This window comes from Sorex fumeus, unplaced genomic scaffold (genome assembly GCF_029834395.1).
Source record: "Sorex fumeus unplaced genomic scaffold, SorFum_2.1 ptg000022l, whole genome shotgun sequence".
NCBI lineage: Eukaryota > Metazoa > Chordata > Mammalia > Eulipotyphla > Soricidae > Sorex > Sorex fumeus.
In genome coordinates, this window is record NW_026606079.1 from 3,630,180 (window position 1) to 3,649,547 (window position 19,368).

Here is a 19,368-nt window from a genome sequence, read left to right on the forward strand (position 1 = left end):
AGGAGCCCCCTTAACCCTTTTTTAGTTTTGGTTTTGAGTCTATGAAGTTTCTGAACTGTTGTTTATCTACAAATGGTCTAGATAGTTCCATCGAGTTTGAGTGAGAGTTTAGCTGGATAAAGTATTCTTGGTGAGGTGTTCATTTCATTGAGTTTTTTTTTTTTTCACTATATCCCACCCACGGGCTGGAGTGATAGCACAGCGATAGGGCGTTTGCCTTACAAGTGGCCAACATGGCCGACCTGAGTTCGATTCCTCCGCCCCTCTCGGAGAGCTGGGCAAGCTACCAAGAGTATCTCGCCCGCATGGCAGAGCCTGGCAAGCTCCCTGTGACGTATTCGATATGCCAAACACAGTAACAACAAAGTCTCCAATGGAGACGTTACTGGGCCCGCTCAAGCAAACCGATGAACAATGGGAGGACCGTGACCAGACCGTATATCCCACCACTGTCTTCGGGTTTGGAGGGTTTCCTCTGATAGGTCTGCTATAAATCTAAGGGGTGCTCCTTTAAATGTGATTTCCTTCTTTGACCTTGCTGCTTGTAGTATTGTGTGTCTGTCCACAGCATCCATCGTTATGACTATGATATGCCTTGGAGTGTTTTTATTAGGGTCTCTTTTTGCTGGCACCCTTCTGGCTCCTTGGATCTGTATATCTGCGTTCTTTAACTCTGGGAGCTTTTCAGTGATGATTTCTTTGACTGTGGCTTTTTCATTGGGGTTGCCTCCCTGCCCTTCTGGTACTCCAATGATTCTAATGTTGTTCCTCTTGTCGTCATTCCCTAGGTCTCTGATTCTCCTAAGAGCCATTTTGAGATCTTTTGCCCTTGCTTGTTTTATCCTATGGGATTTCTGTTGCTCATCTTCAAGCTCACTGATCCTCTCTTCAGCTGCACTTATCCTACTGCTAAGGGCACTTACTGAGTTTTTAATTCCATCTACGAGTCCTTTATCTGTGACACTTCTTTTTATAGCTTTTTTGTTTCTGCTCTCATTCTTCCTGTATTCTCTTGACTAACCTTTCTATTGTTTCTTTCATTTCTTCTTTTAGTTTTCTGGATATCTCTTCCATTGATTCTTTGAGTAGGCCCTTGAACATCCTCTGCATTTCATCTTGGAGTTCTTTGTTGGAGAGAGCATATTTGTAAGGTCACCCCGGCTGAGGATTCGGAGATCTTTTCTTCTTCTTCACCTTGTAGTGGAGATTTCCGTTGTTTCTTCATGCTGTTTTGTTTGTATAGTGGTAAAACCCTGGAATTCACTAGCACTGTTCACTCTTATCGTGGGAAAGGATTCTGAATAGGGCCGGTCGATGGTGGACACCCTTCTCTCTTTCTAGGGTCTGAGCATCTTCTCTGGCATTTTCTTTGGCTTATGACAGACATCTGTTGGCGGGGGGGGGGGGGGGGGGGGGGGTGGTGGTGACTACACGGACTGGCGCTCCCTGTGGAAGTGGCTGGAGTTGCTGGAGCTGCCCCTGCCTGGGGGCACGGCGGTGGCGGCTGGGTTCCTGGGTCCGGAGTTGGGGTGGGGAGTGCGTGCCAGCGGGTACCTGTTGGTGGGTGGTGGAGACTACATGGATTGGCGCTTCCTGCGGAAGTGGCTGGAGCTGCTGGAGCTGCCCCTGCCCGAGGGCCTGGTGGTGGCAGCTGGGTTTCTGGGTCCGGAGTTCTACCCTAATTCTTAATGACAATTCTACAGACAAAAAGTTGTAGTGAAAAATACACGATGCAACACTATGCAGCTGTAAGAAAAGGCAAAAAATCATTACATTTTCTGAAATATGGATGAAACTGACAAATATCAGATTCTATTAAGTCCAGGGAGAAGGATAAATGTGAATGATCTCATTCATCTGTGGTACACAGAGAACAGAGCCTCAGGATGGACAGGATTCAATGATAACAGCCCCTGCATCCTAACCACACGCTGGGGTTCCCGAGAGGAGTCGGGTGGGGGCTCAGATTAATGAGAGATTAGCAATTAAATACTTAAATACTTTAAATCTTTGATAAACACAATAAATTGAAATTATCTAGAAGCAGAGATAAATGTTCACTATCTGCAAACATGAAAATTCAACAATTTTAATAAAAGATTCATGTACGTTTTATTATAAAAAAAATAAGAGGCTGAGCACAGGGTTCATAGCAGAGTGTGGGAGTCTGCGGGGATCCACACTTAGCATCGACACTCAGACTACTGTTGTTGCGTTCCCTCAGTGAGAATAAAGAAGGTAACAGGAGCAATATCTCCTTTCTGTGAAAAGGAAAGATCTAAGTAGAAAGAAAAATTGCCACACATTACCTAATAGGATCGATAGCACAGCGGGTAGGGTGTCTGCCTTGCACGCAGCCAACATGGCCGACCCGAGTTCGATTCCTCCGCCCCTCTCGGAGAGCCCGGCAAGCTACCGAGAGTATTCGATATGCCAGACACAGTAACAACAAAGTCTCCAATGGAGACGTTACTGGGCCCGCTCGAGCAAATCGACGATCAACGGGAGGGCCTTTACCTTTTACCTTTACCTAATAGGATCAAACAATCTCTAGTGGACTGAGACAGGAGGAGGAATAAACAAATTTGTACTAAAACAGAAAATGATGGCTGAAATTTATATACTTGGATTATTAATTTTATCTTATATTTTTCAACAGTACGGTAAAGAAAGCGACCCCCTTGCAGGTCCCTCTCCCCCTGTTCATGGAACGAGCCCTGCAGTCCCAGAAGCAGAGTACCTCCTGGTGGTCACACCCCTCTGTCCAGGGGACACTCACATTCCATTCAGGTGCTGCCACCAAAAAGAGGAGGAACCAGCGCTGATGCACTTTTCTGCCCACGAGGTCCATGATCTCAGACACCATGTCAGGAGGAGAGGGAGCCCGAGTTGGGTTGAGTGTGAACGCGGTTTTAATCCTGGGTCCCCAGTGCAGATTTGCATGGGGGAGCCTCTGTAGAGAAAGGAGAGGACCCAGGGGAGGCTGGTGTTGGGCGACCTGGGACAAGGTGCTGATTGTGGCTCAGAGTACTCAGGCCTGTCCCTGGGGCCCTGTCAGAGCCGGGCCTCTTCCTCCAGCACAGGAAACGTGCTGAGGAGCTCTCAGGAAACAGGAATTGCTGAGGGGGAAATGGCAGCTGGGGAGGAGAGTCCCCGTTTTCTCAGGTCCCAGCCCCCTCTAGGGTCTCTACCCTATAGACAGGGCCTGCCCCTCCGTGTCCCTGTGTGGTGGCTCCTATTCTCCCACTGTGATTCCAAATCCTGGACCGAACAGACAATGTTGTTGTCCTGTGAGTTCTGAGTTGGCTGAATCCAATTCATGTCAATCAGATTTCAAAGTGTTTTTTTTTTTTTCACTCATTTACCTTTAATGAAAATCCCGTTTCCTTGAGAAGCTTCACTCTGAAAGATTCAAGGCAGTTCTTAGGGTGGATTTTTTCTTTCTCACTGGTGCTGAGTCTATTTAGGGACAAGGACCTTCCATATTGAGGGACCTTCCATATTTAGGGACAAGGCCTTACATAGTGACTTTCCTGGTGTCGTTGGCCTGGCCAGGAGCACCTCAACCCGCTCTGTCCTGTATATAACTCAGTATCCAGAAGATAATCATGAATCTCAGGACCCTGTTATTGGGATCATCACTGAGGTATTGAAGACCCATCAGGTGCCTGAAAAGAGCTCTCGGAGAGTCATCAACCCACAAACTATTGCACCTGGAACCTGGCCTTAGTGCTCAGACTCAAATTTTACAAGGGCGAAAGTGTGTTGGCTCTGAACAGTGCCAGGCATGACCCTCAACCCACTCCCAAATTCAAGGAACCTAGACACAGGCTGATCACATACACGTACCGCACCCCCCCCCCCCCAATTCCATGAGGCATGTGAGGTTTGAGTTCAATCCAAGGGGCCAGAAAACATGCTCTAAAATTTGATGTTTAAAAAGTTAACATAAGGATCAAAAGTAATCTACACACCCATCAGGGTCTACAAAATTATGCTAGGTTAGACACAGAGACACGCAAACACCAACTCAGGCAACGTGAGGATTGAGATGGATGATATCACACCACAGGTGGGCACAGGATTCATAAACACTTTCACTTATAACCACGTGCCTCACTGTGTCTGTCCCCAGGTGTCCTGTCCCAGAGCTCCTGCAGGCCAGGACAGTGAATCCTCACTGACCTGACCCCCTGAGGTGTCTCTGTATTTCCACAGTCAGCAGTTTCCAGGGGAGCTGGGCCCCCTGACCTCAGGAAGGATGCTGGAGTGCCTGTGGAACATTGGGAATACTTCCTAAAGCTGCTGCACCAAGAGCAACAAGACACTTAATGAAATTAACCAAAAATTTTCACACACCAGTATTATGAATATATCACACCAAAATTATGAAAGTTTTACACACCAGTATTAACTGTAGATTAACAATTTTTGTTTCATTTTCACCTATTAAATTAAACATATTTCTTTTCACTAACCTTCTTGACTCATGTTGTGGCTCTTTCACTTCTTCAGATGTAGAATAAATAAAATATTATGGTTTTTGGGGCTGGAGTGATGGCACAGTGGGTAGGGCATTTGCCTTGCACGTGGCCAACCTGGGTTCGGTTCCCAGCATCCCATATGCTCCCCTGAGCACTGCCAGGAGTAATTCCTGAGTGCAGAGCGAGGAGAAACACCTATACATTGCCAGATGTGATCCTCCCCCAAAATTATGGTTTATAATTAACAATTTATTAGAAAGAGTGAAAAGAAAACAAATTCGAAAGAAAACATACCTAGAACATTTATTTCATATTTTATCATTGTTAGACACTCATGTCATGAGAGAAACTTTAAAATTTTATTTTTCACAGTAACTTGAACAGGATCAAAGGAATTGGAGTATCTTTGCACAGGTTCATTTTCCTGCACCACTAGCTTGATCCCTGAGCACTACAGGGGAGACCAGAACACATAAAAAACTAACTGCAGAGCAGTCCTAGGCGTGGCCCCAAAACTAAAGAAACACATATTATCCACATTTGAATAGTACAATTTTTCACAATGATTATGTATCCATTAATTTTATTCTCTATTAGCCATTTGTAATCATGACTGATAGTGTAATTTCTAATAAGAAATATACCTTCAACATTAGTCTTTATTATTGATATTGAGATACTCATGTCTGGATTCTTGAGGTCGGCTGTTACCACCTGGGCTGCCTGTGATCTGTCAAGATCTCCAGCCCCATCGGAGCCCCTCTGGGACCCCCCACCTTTCCTCTGCACCCCCGGGGCACTCCTGCTGCTCTCTTCATCCTGTCTGGGGCTTATGTGTGAACCAGGGTCAGGGAAGGGTGAAGTCAGATTCAGCGGTGGGGGGGTGGGGCAGGGGAGGTGGGGGTTGAGACAGGAGTTGGGGAGATTTCCATCAGCATGCAAGAAATGCCCAGGCTATGGGGGCCAGCCCGCCGCGTGGACACACACACACACACCCCCAGGACCCTATGTTCAGAGTCATGGGTACACTGGGGTGGGGGTGGGGGTGGGGGTGGGGTTCTCACACACCAGTCCTTGCACTCTTAGGAGTTTAGGGACAGTTTCTTCCGTGCTGGGGACCTGAGCAGTTCCTGTCCCAGGCGCCTGCCTCGGCTCTCCGGATTGGGTACTCTGGACAGGCTCCCAGGATGGCTCAGGGTGAGCGGAGGGAGGGAGGTGAGGAGACATTGGGGGGCGGGGGGAGGGAATCAGGGCTGGGTTTGTAAGCAGTCTTCTGCCCCCGCGCCTGGGTGTTCCTTCCCGGAGCCCCTTGGAGGGGAGCAGGTTGAGCTTTCCTCCCCGCCCTGACCAGGGCTCCGGCAGCCGAAGACCTCCAGGACCAGCCACCACCATGCTGAGACCACTCTCCGCACACATGAAGGTACTGGCAGAGGGACAAAGCCACGCGGGTTCCGGGGTCGAGACCGGAAATTGAGTGGAAACACAATGAGAAAATCATTGAGTCACATCTGCAATGGTGTCTGTATGGAGCCTCAGTGTAAGGAGGGTCCCTGGGCTCTGGGCTGTGGTGTATCTGGGGGTACCGGGAGAGGGGGTCTCAGGGAGAGTATTGGTGCTCTGGGTCCTGCCCCTGTCTCAAGGTGAAGGGGTCAGCAAAGCTTGTGTCACAGGACCTGGTCCCTCCTCTACAATGGCTGAGGGGTGGAGAAGGATTGGGGAAATCTGAATGTCCACTTAGTGATTGGATGGAAGACAGAGGCCAGCCAGTCCAGGAGAACAGGACTCCCAGGTATAGGGTGACCAGGTAGAGGCTACCTGGGAGCAGGACAGAGTGTAAAGGTCAGTGGGCACAGAGTGTGTCTGAGAGCAGAAGGAAGGAGACAGCACACAGCTGAGTGGACACCAGAATTTCTCTTTCTGACCAAATGCCTATTCCAGGAGACAATGATAATCTCTACAGGGTTATTTTAATTTCTACGAGAGAATAATGTGCCCCTCAGGCCCCAGGGAAGTTATGATCCTGTCACTGGAAACTTTTTTTTTTTATGTAGGAGTACTGCTATTTATTCAGCCACTGATTAGCTGATTGAATTTGGCATGAGCTCCACCTTACTTTTTTTTCATAGTTTTGTTTATTTATTCATTTTTATTCTTATATTTATTTATTGAATCACTGTGGGAAAAGTCAAAAATCACTACGTCCACTTCCCAACCGCCACCACACTCCAGGACGCTTTCTGGACCTGCGCAGCCACTCCGGCCAAGACTCATGCATGACTGAAGGCCCACAGAACAAGATAAGTGGAACTCTGAGACCTTGGACTCCAGGCTCAACGGACCCAGGGACAGAGATTCTCTGCTTGCTCCCACCAACCACAGGTGACAAAGGGATTAAAATCAGGAGCCCACCCTACCCTGCCCTGTCTGCTTTCACCAACCATCAGAGACCCAGGGATTGGATTGCACACAGAAGACCCACCCTACCCCTACCAGGACCAGATAAATACCTCACTGGCAGACCTCCACTACCCAGCTGCCGCCACACTCCAGGACGCTTTCCGGACACATTATAAGACACTAAATACCCATCTTCCGGAATTGCCATACCATATTTGATAGGGTTCAAATATGGTAACACCTACAAGGGCTATTAGAGGTCACCCCAATAGCCTCTATCCCTCTCAGAAAGCCTGGCAAGCTACCAAGAGTATTCCGCCCGCACGGCAGAGCCTCACAAGCTATCTGTTGTGTATTCGATATGCCAAAACCAGTAATTACAATGGGTCTCATTCCACTGACCCTGAAGGCTTCACCAATATAGCAGCATTGAGAAGGATGAGGAAGGAGAGGCCGATAAAATCTCAAGGCCGACCTAGGCTGCCACAACGAAGGAAGCAAAAATGATCATCTGTACTTTCAATGCACGTACGCTAGCATCAGATGCATCCATCGAGGACCTGATGGCACAAGCGCGAAAGATCAAGTATGACATCATTGGTCTGACCGAGACAAGAAGGCACCAATCTCATCATGCCTTTTTCGACACTGGAGAAGAATTGTTCCTTGAAAAATGCTATAAAAGAGGTGTCAGAGGCGTCGGTGTCCTTGTCAACACAAATTTGGCCATGAGCATTGATTCATTCGAATGCCTAATAACCTGAATCGAACGTTTACATTTGAATAGATGTGGCTCACTGCCGGCAGTTTCTATCTTTGTTGTCTACGCACCAACATCCAATAATGATGAAGGAGAAATTGAGAAGTTTTACATGGACCTGGAGAAGTTCTATAAAGAAGACCACACCTTCTACAAGATCATTGTGGGTGATTTTAATGCCAAGATAGGACCGAGAAGATCAGCCAATGAACTTCACATCGGGACCCATGGCCTAGAATGGAACAAACAGGGTGAGAGACTGTCTGAGTTCGTCATGTCGACCAAGACCATCCATGGTAACTCACAATTCCAGAAGGCCGAATCTAAACGTTGGACATGGGAGTGTCCCGGTGGACGGTTCCACAATGAAATAGACCACATCATATTCAATAGATGGTTTTGCCTGACTGATGTCGCTGTTGTCCCAAAATTCCAAATGGGATCAGACCACCGTCTCCTTCGTGCAAAATTCTACTTCAGAGAGTGGGGAGAAAGGGCTGCAAAGTTTAAGAAGAGAACTCCCAGAATGACAAAAAAACGCCTGTCTTTGAAAACTCTTGCGCTTATTCGCCAACGAGGTTTGGCGCATGCCTTAGGCAACCACAAGTGAACGTCGTAAAGCAGTGCAGAGATGCAATCAAGGAAGACCTCAAAGAGAGAAGAGCAGAAGTGCTGGTAGATGCAGCAGAAGCCGGGGAAAGTATTCATAACGCCCGCCTGTCCTTCGCCAACTACAAGACCAAGATGACTGCTCTTCGACGTCCTGATGGATCTATCACATCTTCCAGAAGGGCAATGGAGAAGATTATTCATGACTTCTACTCAAATCTCACATGTCCACTTGCTGACATACAAAATTCCACAGGATGGACATGTCTTTCCCAATGTTCTCCCTTCCGAAATCCAACACGCCATTTAGTCAGTAAAGAAACGAACAGCACTTGGCCCAGACAAGGTCAGACCTGAACACCTGAAGAACCTGCTGTCAGTACTCATCTATACGCTGGCTCGGCTCTTCACACACTTCATGTCTGAATGCAAGATTCCGTCCCAATGGAAAACCAGCAGGACTGTACTACTGTACAAGAAGGGAGACATCCATGACATTGGCAACTATCGCCCGATCTGCCTATTGTCTGTCATCTACAAGTTGTTCACTCGAGTCATCCTAAATAGGATTGGCAGAATACTAGATGAAGGACAACCATGCGAGCAAGCCGGGTTCCGCAAAGGATTCAGCACCATCGACCATATCCACATGACAACCAAGCTCATTGAGGTTTCTCGGGAGTTCAAAATGCCGCTCTGTCTAACATTCATTGATTTAAAGAAGGCCTTTGATTCTGTTGAGACAGAAGCGGTCATTGAAGCCCTAGACAATCAGGGCATTCAAGCTCAATACATCAAGATCCTCTGTGAGCTGTATTACGGATTCACTACCAGGATATCACCATTCTACAGAGAAGTAATCATTGATGTCAAGAGAGGGGTTTGGCAGGGTGATACCATTGCACCGAAACTCTTCAGTGCCACCCTCGAGAACATCATGTGACAACTGGAATGGGAAGGAATGGGAGTGAAGATAGATGGTAGGGAACTACACCACCTCGACTTTGCTAATGACATTGTTTTAATAACACCAAACATTAGCCAAGCAGCACAAATGCTGGCTGACTTCGACCTTGAGTCTGGAAAGGTTGGACTATAGCTGAATCTTACCAGGACAATGTTTATGAGAAACAGCCTCGTTCCTGACACCCCATTCGCTCTCAACAGAACAACTGTCTCCGAATGCAACAGCTATGTGTACCTAGGTCAAGAAGTGAACATGACAAATGACCTGGCACCCGAGCTGCGCAGGAGGAAGAGAGCGGCTTGGAACGCCTTCAAGAGCGTTGAAGAAATAGCTAAGAGGAGGAAGAACCTCCGGCTCTGGGCACATCTCTTTGATTCCACTGTTCTTCCTGCATTAACATATGCCTCAGAGACCTGGGCCCTTCGCAAACCGGATGAGAATGCTATTCAGTTCTCCCAAAGAGGAATCGAAAGAGCTATTCTTGGAGTATCACGCTTCACTCAAATGAGAGAAAGAATTCGGAGTTCCGACCTCCGTCGACGATCCAGAATCAGGAACACTGTCTCGTTTGTCAAGGTGTCAAAAATCAGTTGGGCTGGTCACGTAATGAGATTTAAAGTTGACCGGTGGACTAGAGCTGTTACCGACCAGATTCCACGGGATGTCAAAAGACTGCGTGGCTGCCCACCTACCAGATAGTCAGACTTCTTCATCAAGATCATGAACAATCGGTTTGAGGCTCCTTGTATTCCTAGAGCGAACAGATGCCACTGGGCTACACTAGCACGCGACAGGGACAAATGGAGACGTTACTGGCGTCCGCTCGAGTAAATCGACGATTAATGGGAAGTCAAGTGATCAAGTGATCAAGTGTGGGAAAAGTTACTAAGCTTTCAGGTCTAAGTCTTGGTCATACAATGATGAAACACCTCTCCCTTCATTGATACTCATTTTTCACCACCAAGAACCCCAATATACTCCCCACCCCTCCCAATGACTGTGAGGCAGATGATTTTCACTTACCTCTTCTCTGCATTGATTGCATTCATTATTTCGACAAAAGATTCACCACTATTGTTTAGAATTTCCCTCCCAACAATCAGAATTGCTGAAATACATTATGAAATACTTTGTTTTCTATAGCTGTTTATGAGAATCATATAATGTCGTGCAGCCGTGAAAGTGGCCATGCGAATTTGAATTTCTGCAAAGAGCCAGATAATTACAAAATTGGTTTCTGTGCGTCTGGTGTTATGGCTGTGCTGGCGAGCCGCTCATGGGGGGCAACTTGTGACCGTGGTAGAGCATGAAGGAAGAGCCGGTACCATCCCCCATCCCATGAGACTGCAGTTGCCCTGTCACTGCCGGCTCATACTTGGCTTTCCAATAAGCTCTGAGGCAGTGGCCACCTTGCTGCTGGGGGGTGGGGGAAAGGCGGAAGGGAGCAACACCCTTTCCCTCCTGGGGAGGCGTGGAGCCGTAGTTTAACGCAGGTCCATTCACTTTTCTGCCGCAAGCTGACGGGTTCTGGATTAAATCCTTTTGCCTATGTAGCCATGGTCGTGCCGGAGAGCTGCTCGTGGGGGGCAACTCGTGACTTCGGTAGGGCATGAAGAACAAGATGGTACCATTCCCCTTCCCATAAGACTGCAGTTTCCCCGTCACCGCTGGCTCATACCTGTCTTTCCAATAAGCTCTGAAGTGGCTGTCACCTTGCTGCCCGGCGGGGAAAAAGGTGGAAGGGAGCAACACCCTTTCCTTCCGGGGAAGGCATGGCGCTGTAATTTAACACATGGTTCATTCACTTTTCTGCCCCAAGCTGCTGGGCTCTGAACTAAGTCCTTTTGCCTCTGGAGCCATGGCCGTGTATGCAGTCCAGATGCATTTCTTCCAAAAGTCGCTGGGTTTCGAGATTTGTTTCTGAGTCTCTGAGATCATGGCCATTAATCAGCCTGATCAGGAGCAGGAGAGGCCGTTTGTAGGCAGTGACTCAGGATCTCGCTGGGATGGGGAGGAAAGGGCTGGTTCCACCCCCATCTGGTGAGGCCCGGCGTGTCTCGTCACTGCAGGCTCAAACCTGTCTGTTCGTTGGCCTCTTGAGGATGACAGTCACTGGGCCGCCAAGGGGAACAGGTCAAGGCACAAAACCTATTCCCATCTGGAGTGGCCCAGCCCCAGTAACCTACTGCAGGAACAGGACGCATTTCTGCCAAAAGCCTTTGGGTTCCCAGGTTCGTTTCTGAATCTCTCGGATCATGGCCATTAAGCAGTTCAATCAGGAACCAGAGAGGCCATTCCTCCAATTATATAGCTGAGCCAGAGGTGATTTGTTGTTGTGTCTCCCACATATGTAACTTTTGGCCGTTTACTTTCTTGGTAAACTTTGCCCTAAGTTTTTGTGGTCTGGTCAAAGGCACAGCAGCAATTTTGTGGTATCTGAAAGTCTGATTGTGCCATCCGGCTGCTGATACACTCACCTCACAGGTACAAATTGACCTGCTGGCGGCACCATAGCCCCTGTCACTGGAAACTTTTAATCAGGAAAGAGAGAGTGTGATAAGTCATTACTGCCCACAGCGGGGATGGAGACTCAGGGCCACAACCCACAAGACAAGGTCCCATTGGGGTAATCTGAGAGCTGAGGGGCACGTCGACCTGATCTCCACAGAAACATGATTCATCTGCTCATGAGCAAAGTCTCCGCAGGGGATTGTCCTCAGAGCCTCCCGGGGGCCTGCACCACTGAAGCTCACCCTGCTTCCTCCTGCAGGTAGTTTGTGTCTGGGCCCACAAGGCCTTCCCCTCACTGTGTATCTCTCTCGCACAGTAGTACAGGGCCATGTCCTCCTCCCTCAGGCGGCTCATTTGCAGAGAGAGTGTGTTCTTGCTGTTATCTCTGGAGATGGTGAATCGGCCCTTCATAGAGTCAGCATACTCTGTATATGTACCACTAGTACTAATGCGTGAGACCCACTCTAGGCCCTTCTCTGGAGCGTGGCGGACCCAGTTCATCCAATAGTTGTAAAAATTGAATCCAGAGGCTGCACAGGAGAGTGTCAGGGACCCCCCGGGCTTCACCAAGTCTCCCCCAGACTCCACCAGCTGCACCTCACACTGGACCCCTGCAAACACAAAGACATCCTGGTCAGAAAAGTCTCCTCACACAGAGGATCTGCCTCTCCCATCTTTCCCATGCTCCATGTCCCTGTCGCCTACGAGTTACCTCCTAACACAGACACCAGGAGAAGCCAGCTCAGACCACACGCCATGTTGGTTCTGTGTGAGTCAGGATGGAGCCCCTGGGAACCCCTGAACTGACGCCTCTCCTGGAGCTGAGACTGGGCTCGGCCGTTTTCATCATAGCTGGGAGAGGCTCATTTGCATATCCTTCTCCTACATAAAATGTTCTATTTGAACATAAAGAGTAAGTGAAGGACTCCAGAGCAAACGTCTTCTTCTGGAGGTGACTTGTGACCTGGAAAAGATTCTGTCATGCAATTGTTATATGACAACAAATTTAATTTGTGATTTTTGTCTTTGGACACTACTTCCACTACCCAGCCGTCGCCACACTTCAGGACGCTTTCTGGACCCACGCGGCCGCAAAGCGGCTGCGCGACACATCATAAGACACTAAATACCCATCTTCCGGAATTGTCGTACCGTATTTGATAGGGTTCAAATATGATAACACCTACAAGGGTGATTAGAGGTCGCCCCAAAAGCCTCTCTCCCTCTCGGAAAGACTGGCAAGCTACCGAGAGTATTTCGCCCACACGGAAGAGCCTGGCAAGCTATCCGTTGTGTATTCGATATGCCAAAACCAGTAACTACAACTGGTCTCATTCACCTGACCCTGAAGGCTTCACCGACATGGCAGCACTGAGAAGGATGAGAAAGGAGAGGCCAACAAAATCTCAAGGCCGACCTAGGCTGCCACAACGAAGGAAGACAAAAATGATCGTTTGTACTTTCAATGCACGTACGCTAGCATCAGATGCATCCATCGAGGACCTGAGGGTACAAGCGCGAATGATCAAGTACGACATCATTGGTCTGACCGAGACAAGAAGGCACGAATCCTATTCCGCTGGTCCTTCGGCTCCAGTCACATCTCTTTGATTCCACTGTTTTTCCTGCATTTACATATGCCTCAGAGACCTGAGTCCTACGTAAACAGGATGAGAATGCTATTCGGGTCTCCCAAAGAGGAATTGAAAGAGCTATGCTTGGAATATCACGTTTCACTCAAATGAGAGAAAGAATCTGGAGTTCCGACATCCATGGACGATCAAGAATCAGGGACGCTGTCTCGTTTGCCAAGGTGTCAAAAATCAGATGGGCTGGTCACGTAATGAGATTTAAAGACGACCGCTGGACTAGAGCAGTTCCCGGCCGGATCCCATGGGATGTTCAAAGACCGGTGGCCGCCCACCTACCAGATGGTCAGACTTCTTCATCAATATCATGAACGATCAGTTAGAGGCTTTTCGTGTTCCCAGAACGAACAGATGCCATTGGGCTACACTAGCACGCGACAGGGACAAACGGAGACGTTACTGGCGCCCACTCGAGCAAATTGACGACTAACGGGAAGTTAAGTGATTAAGTGATTAGAAAAATAACTTTGTACTGCATTAAAGATACAGATAGCAAGAATAATCCCCCAAATTTAGACATAAATGGTCTCCTGAACCATCCTACATCAGAATTGTACTTGTGTACTTAAAGTTTGTAAAATGTCCTCTATTAAATCTAATGTGACATGATTTTTCTGAATCTGTTAACCTGTAAGTTGTTAGAAAAAAAATCAAGTTTTACTCATTTGCACTGAGATGATGCATACCATTTGACCTCTGTTACTGCTCCTCCTACTTGCCCATACATGCAGTTGTTTGTAAAAGAAATGTATATATGTATGTGGAGATTTCTATATTATACTGAGAAAAACATAGGCAGAACTTTTCAGAATCTGGGCATCAAGAGATCTTCACTGATCTATTTCCAGTGGCCAAAATAAGAGAAACAAAAATAAGCAGGTTGATTATAGGACACATGAAAATTTCTTTCATGGCATAAGAATCTTGGGCTAAAATGGAAAGTCACACCGCTGATTTGGAGTAGATATTCGCTCATAGTGCTTCAGATGACAGACTAGCATCCCAAATCTATTACCTAGCCACACAATAATAACCCCATCACAAAAGTGGGAAGAGGAGACGGACATACCATTCTGCAAAGAAGGCAAGTGGATGGCTAATTGGGCGGTGAAAAAGTAATAGTTTATCTCTTATTATCAGGGAAACACAAGCATCGAGTATCACCTAACATCTGTGAGAATGACATGTATCTCCCAAAACTGAAATCAACACATGTTAGTGTGAGTGTGGCATGTAGTTATGCTCAGTAGATTTCTATGCAACCAAATGGAAAATAAAGTCATGCTGTTTATTACACCTTGGATGGGGATGAAGGGCATGATGATGAGCTAAATAAGTCTGTGAAGAAAAGGACAAATAGAGGATAATTTCACTTATTTATGTTTATTTATGTAAATAAACAAATCTGCAGGGCAGAAGAGGGTTGGGCGTTTGCCTTGCTCTTGGCTGATCCGGGTTGGATTCCCAGCACCACAAATGGTTCCCTGACTCTATCCGGAGTGATCTCTCAGCCTAGAGAGCAGGAGGAAGCCTTCAGCGCTATTGTGTGTGGCCCTGAAAGCAAAACACAAATATATAAATAAATAATGGAAGAAACAAATGAAGGCAATGAACATTACCAATTATTAATGCACCTTCATAAGGAGATACAGTACTGAGAGTGCAGGTTTGGGGTGAGGGGAGCAAAGATGTTGAAGTGACCCACAGACAAGGACAGATGATCTGGATCACAGGGGTGGTGCTAAGGGAGGTTCAGTGTGCATGGAAACTGCAGCTGCCAATCAGGGACAAATAAGCGGATGGAGGGTGGGAAGAGAGTGCAGGTTGAAGATGAAATAGGGTTGGGCTTGAGGAGTATGGGAACTTGAAAACCGTTGTGTGCAGAAACTGTACACTGATACCGTAAACTGACATTTTTTATAAATTCTATCACCTATGTTACAAATAACAAAATCTGCACAGAGATCTTGTTTACAGCAGTGGCACTGTGCACCGGTTGCCACAGAGCAGGAGTGATCAACTGTATCAGCATATTGAGCTTGTTTCTCCACGCATGGATGTGCATCTGGAATTTTCTCAGTGCCTGACTGTTATAAAGATAATCAGTCTCACCCTGTAGATTTAGAAGAAGACAAGTTGACAACATTATAAAAAAATAAAATAATAATGTTAGGAAACATATAAGAAACAAGTATCTTCTCATGGAACTGAAGTGCCAAATTCAAAATAAAGGTGTGAAAATTCAGATGCTCTTTTTAATTTACCACTATAGAGCCAAAGACTATTGTGCCTTTGTTCTCTGTCTTTCAGGGTGAGTCTCTAAAGGTAAGACAGACTGTGTGGATGTCCTGGGTTTCAGGTTATCCTCAAAAGTTTGACCAAGGAAACAGCCTGAAAGTTTTTTAATTCGTTTTTAAAAATACGTGGCGGCGAGAGGGGTGGAGGTGGTGTGCCACAACTGATGGTGCTCAGGATTTATTCCTGAATCTGTGCTCAGAGAATCACTCTTGTGGGGCACAGGGTTTGTGTGTTGGAGGAGACAGAAATCATCTTCAGGTTGATTGGTCCAATTGTACGGGTAGGTCCTGCCCACTGTACCATGTCTCTTGCCCCACTGTGTCCATTATTGAACACAAAATCTGTTCCACTAACAAAGTACCTTGCCCCAGAAACATTAACCACCATTTGCCTTAATATGTGGAACATTTAGATTGCCTAAAAGCAGGGCTGGGATATTCACACAGCAATGGCCCTAGGGTGATCAGACAACCAGCAATTACACTTAAAGCATGACACAGTGATGGTAATTTTCCACTTATTCTTGCCTGGAGCACAGCCCTGAGAGTTTTCTAATCTTGCCTGTTTTAGAAACCCTTTAGATAGTCTCAGAACACTCTGTGGATCACCCCGACTTTGGGCTTATTATTAAGGGGACAGTATCCCACTGGATGCCTGGAGGTGTGGAGTTCTCCATGGCACAGCCCCTTGACCACTAGAGGACATTGGACCTGTAGAGAGTTCCCCAAGCCCCATCTTCTCGTACACTTCTAAGAAAAATGTAGATGAATTGACCTTGATTTCCTAGTGCCCAATGGCTCCAGACTTGGGACAGAGATATATCTGGTGTCAGCAATACTTCAACCTTGCCTCTGCCACAGAGCATCAAGGACAGTGGTCCAGCAGCTTCTTCCAGTCATAACAATCCCCTGCTTCTCTCTGCCACCTGATCCTTAGTGCACACAGGCATCCTCCTTCAGTCTCTATGGACCACTGCTCTCCTAATAAACTATCATATGATGAAGGGTCTATGGCTCATATGGGCGGCTATGTCTCAGTCATGCTGCACTCATAAACCTTTGAGCACCTACTTCCCAAGACAGATGGACCATCTCCTTGTTCTCAGAGTTCCTGTGGTTATGATATAACTACATGCAGGGACACGGGAGTCCAAGCATTTGATCAACGGCTTCTGCAAGGGGGACGTTTCCCCAGTCCCACGGAGAAGCTCCTCACTTCATGATGAAACCTCATCAGCGAAGACAGGGCATGGGTCCAAGTATCTGGGATTTTTAACTCAACACCTTTGAGAGGAGAGGATTTTCCTGAGACTCTAGAAAGGGCAGAAACTTGTCCCCACTGTCAGCCAAACTATTTCCTTTCTTCCTGTCATTTCAAATGTGAGCTGAGGGTCCCCTGCCTAGATGTTGAACACAGGAGCCTGTGTGCCTTGGGCCTCCCCAAAACAGGAAACTGAAAGTCTCCTCCAGGGACTGAGTGAGGGGAAATGAGGTTCCTGTTTGTCCCAGGACACAGAAAGATGGTTAGACCTTGGTCAGGCTAGGAGACTCCCCCACACTTCTGCTCACAAGGGAGCAATTCCTGTCCCAGTGCCCTGTCTGTGTGCAGGTGGGACAACCATTCTGAGATCCTGGAACTTGATGCAGGGCCTGAGAGATTGAAACAGGTTTAAGTCTTGGCGTTCAGGGAATTGGATGCTGTGAGGATTTAGAGATCGAAGTCAGGGTTAAAGCCCCTTTCCCCAAAACTCAACTGTGTGGATCAGTTCTCCTATTGGGCTGCTCTTAGCCATTTTTGCTACCTTACTGTGTATCCTTTAAGCCCATATTATGAGACATATGATTCTTTATCTCTCCCTTTTCTGCTGACTGGTTCACTCAGCATGATATCCTCTAGTTTTTTCTAGGTTCTTCCTGTATCATCTGGGGTGCTCCACACAAAATCCTAGAAGAAATTATGAATAACACCAGGTGTTCTAGAGAGAGGCCATCTTCTTCTTGGTTGTTGCTGAAGGACAGAGAGATCCTAAGCCTTTCCCTCAGACGAAGCTGGCCCTGTGAGCCCCATTCTGTGTCTCAGACCCTGACTCTCTGAGGAGAAAGTCAGGAGGATCAGCGTCCCTGTCATCTCCTCACCCGGCACAGCTGCCTCCCCTTCAGTTTTCTGACACGTTCAGGATGTGGTTGTCACACTGTGTGTTTCGCACAGTAATACACGGCCGTGTCCTCAGTGCTCAGCCTGCTCAGTTCCATGTAGGCTGTGTCCTTGGACTTGTCTGCGGTGATTGTGAGTCTTCCCTGGAACTTCTGTGCATACCTTGTATCACTATCACCAGGGTATATCATTCCCATCCACTCAAGCCCTTGTCCCGGGGCCTGCCGCACCCAGCTCATCCAGTAGCTGGTGAAGGTGTATCCAGACGCCTTGCAGGAGATCTTCACTGATGTCCCAGGTTTTCCCACCTCAGCCCCCGACTGCACCAGCTGTACCTGGGAGTTCACACCTGTGGACAGCAGACAGGAGTAGGTGGGCTCCACTTGACTGGCCCCATTCCCTCAGCCCATGGCATGGGGACACTTACCTGCAGCCACTGCCACCAGGAAGAGAATTCTCCATGTCCAGTCCATGGTGGGGACTGTGCACTCAGGGGTTTCTGAAGGTGTGGCTGTGTCTGCTGTTTGAGGTTGTCAGTACACAAACACATCTGTATTTAACTCATTGTCCCTCGCATAATTTGCATATTCATGAGGAGGGAGAACTCATAGCTGAAGGCGTGGTCCAACCTGAGAAGGGACTGGTGGAAGCCACTCGTTCCATACTCAAGGGGAGTGAAGAGGTCCACGTTCTGACCCTTGTTTGAGGAAATGAGACCCTGTCTTGTCCCAGGACTCTGTGCACACAGAGCTCCCCCTCTGGAGGAGCCAAGCCCTTTCAGGACCTTTCCCTCAGGGCCCCCACATCTATATGACCTGGACACATCTGGGCACACCAGGGCTCTGAGGTTATTTCTGGGATCCTGTAACTCCCCAAGGCATACTACAATGAAACTACAAAACCATTCTAATGCCCCAGAGATTTCCATTGGGGATATTAAGAAGTCCAGAAATGCCCCCTGCATACAGTTTTACTGCCTTATCAATATCATAAATGTTCCTCCCAAAACGGTTATGTATGCACAATTTAACCTTCTGTGTCCTATACTAATTTTTTTGTTTTGATTTTCTCTACAAAGCAAAATTTAGTTTTCTGGTTTTTAAAAAGGTTTTTATTATTTTTTTATTAAATCTCTGTGAGATAGACTCTTACAAAGCTGTTTGTGATTTGATTTCAGTCACACAGTATTTCTGTTTTTGAAGAGAAACCCTTTTCATCATTGCACCCCTTCAGGCCTGCAACTCTGGTCTTGGGTCTTGGCACCCTCTACAGCCCGGTCCCCACCCTGCAGGGAGAGTCTCTGCTCTCAGAGGCTTTAGCCTCTTGGTGTCTCTAACACAGGATTGAATCCTGGGACTTCAATTCCGAAGACTTGTTCATGAGTCATATTCTTTTCTGGGCAATTTGTTTTGGTTTTGAGCCACACCTGGCAGTTCTGAGGGCATACTTCTGGCTCTGTGCTCTGGAATTGCTCAGGTAGATGCATCCTAGGAAAATATTGGCAAATCAAGTAGTTATATATCTGACAATTGAAAGGTG

The 19,368-nt window shown here is 47.3% G+C and overlaps 1 gene segment (V, D, J or C); it reads right to left on the reverse strand.

Annotated features, from left to right (window-relative positions):
* Window positions 1-17,882: 17,882 nt before the first annotated feature.
* LOC130023261 (immunoglobulin heavy variable 1-3-like) overlaps window positions 17,883-19,368 on the reverse strand; it is a gene marked incomplete at its 3' end in the record, with an annotated part of 46,277 nt that continues 44,791 nt past the window's right edge. The window contains 1 exon segment of the V gene segment in view: window positions 17,883-18,178. Within this exon segment, the coding sequence occupies window positions 17,883-18,178 (296 nt within the window).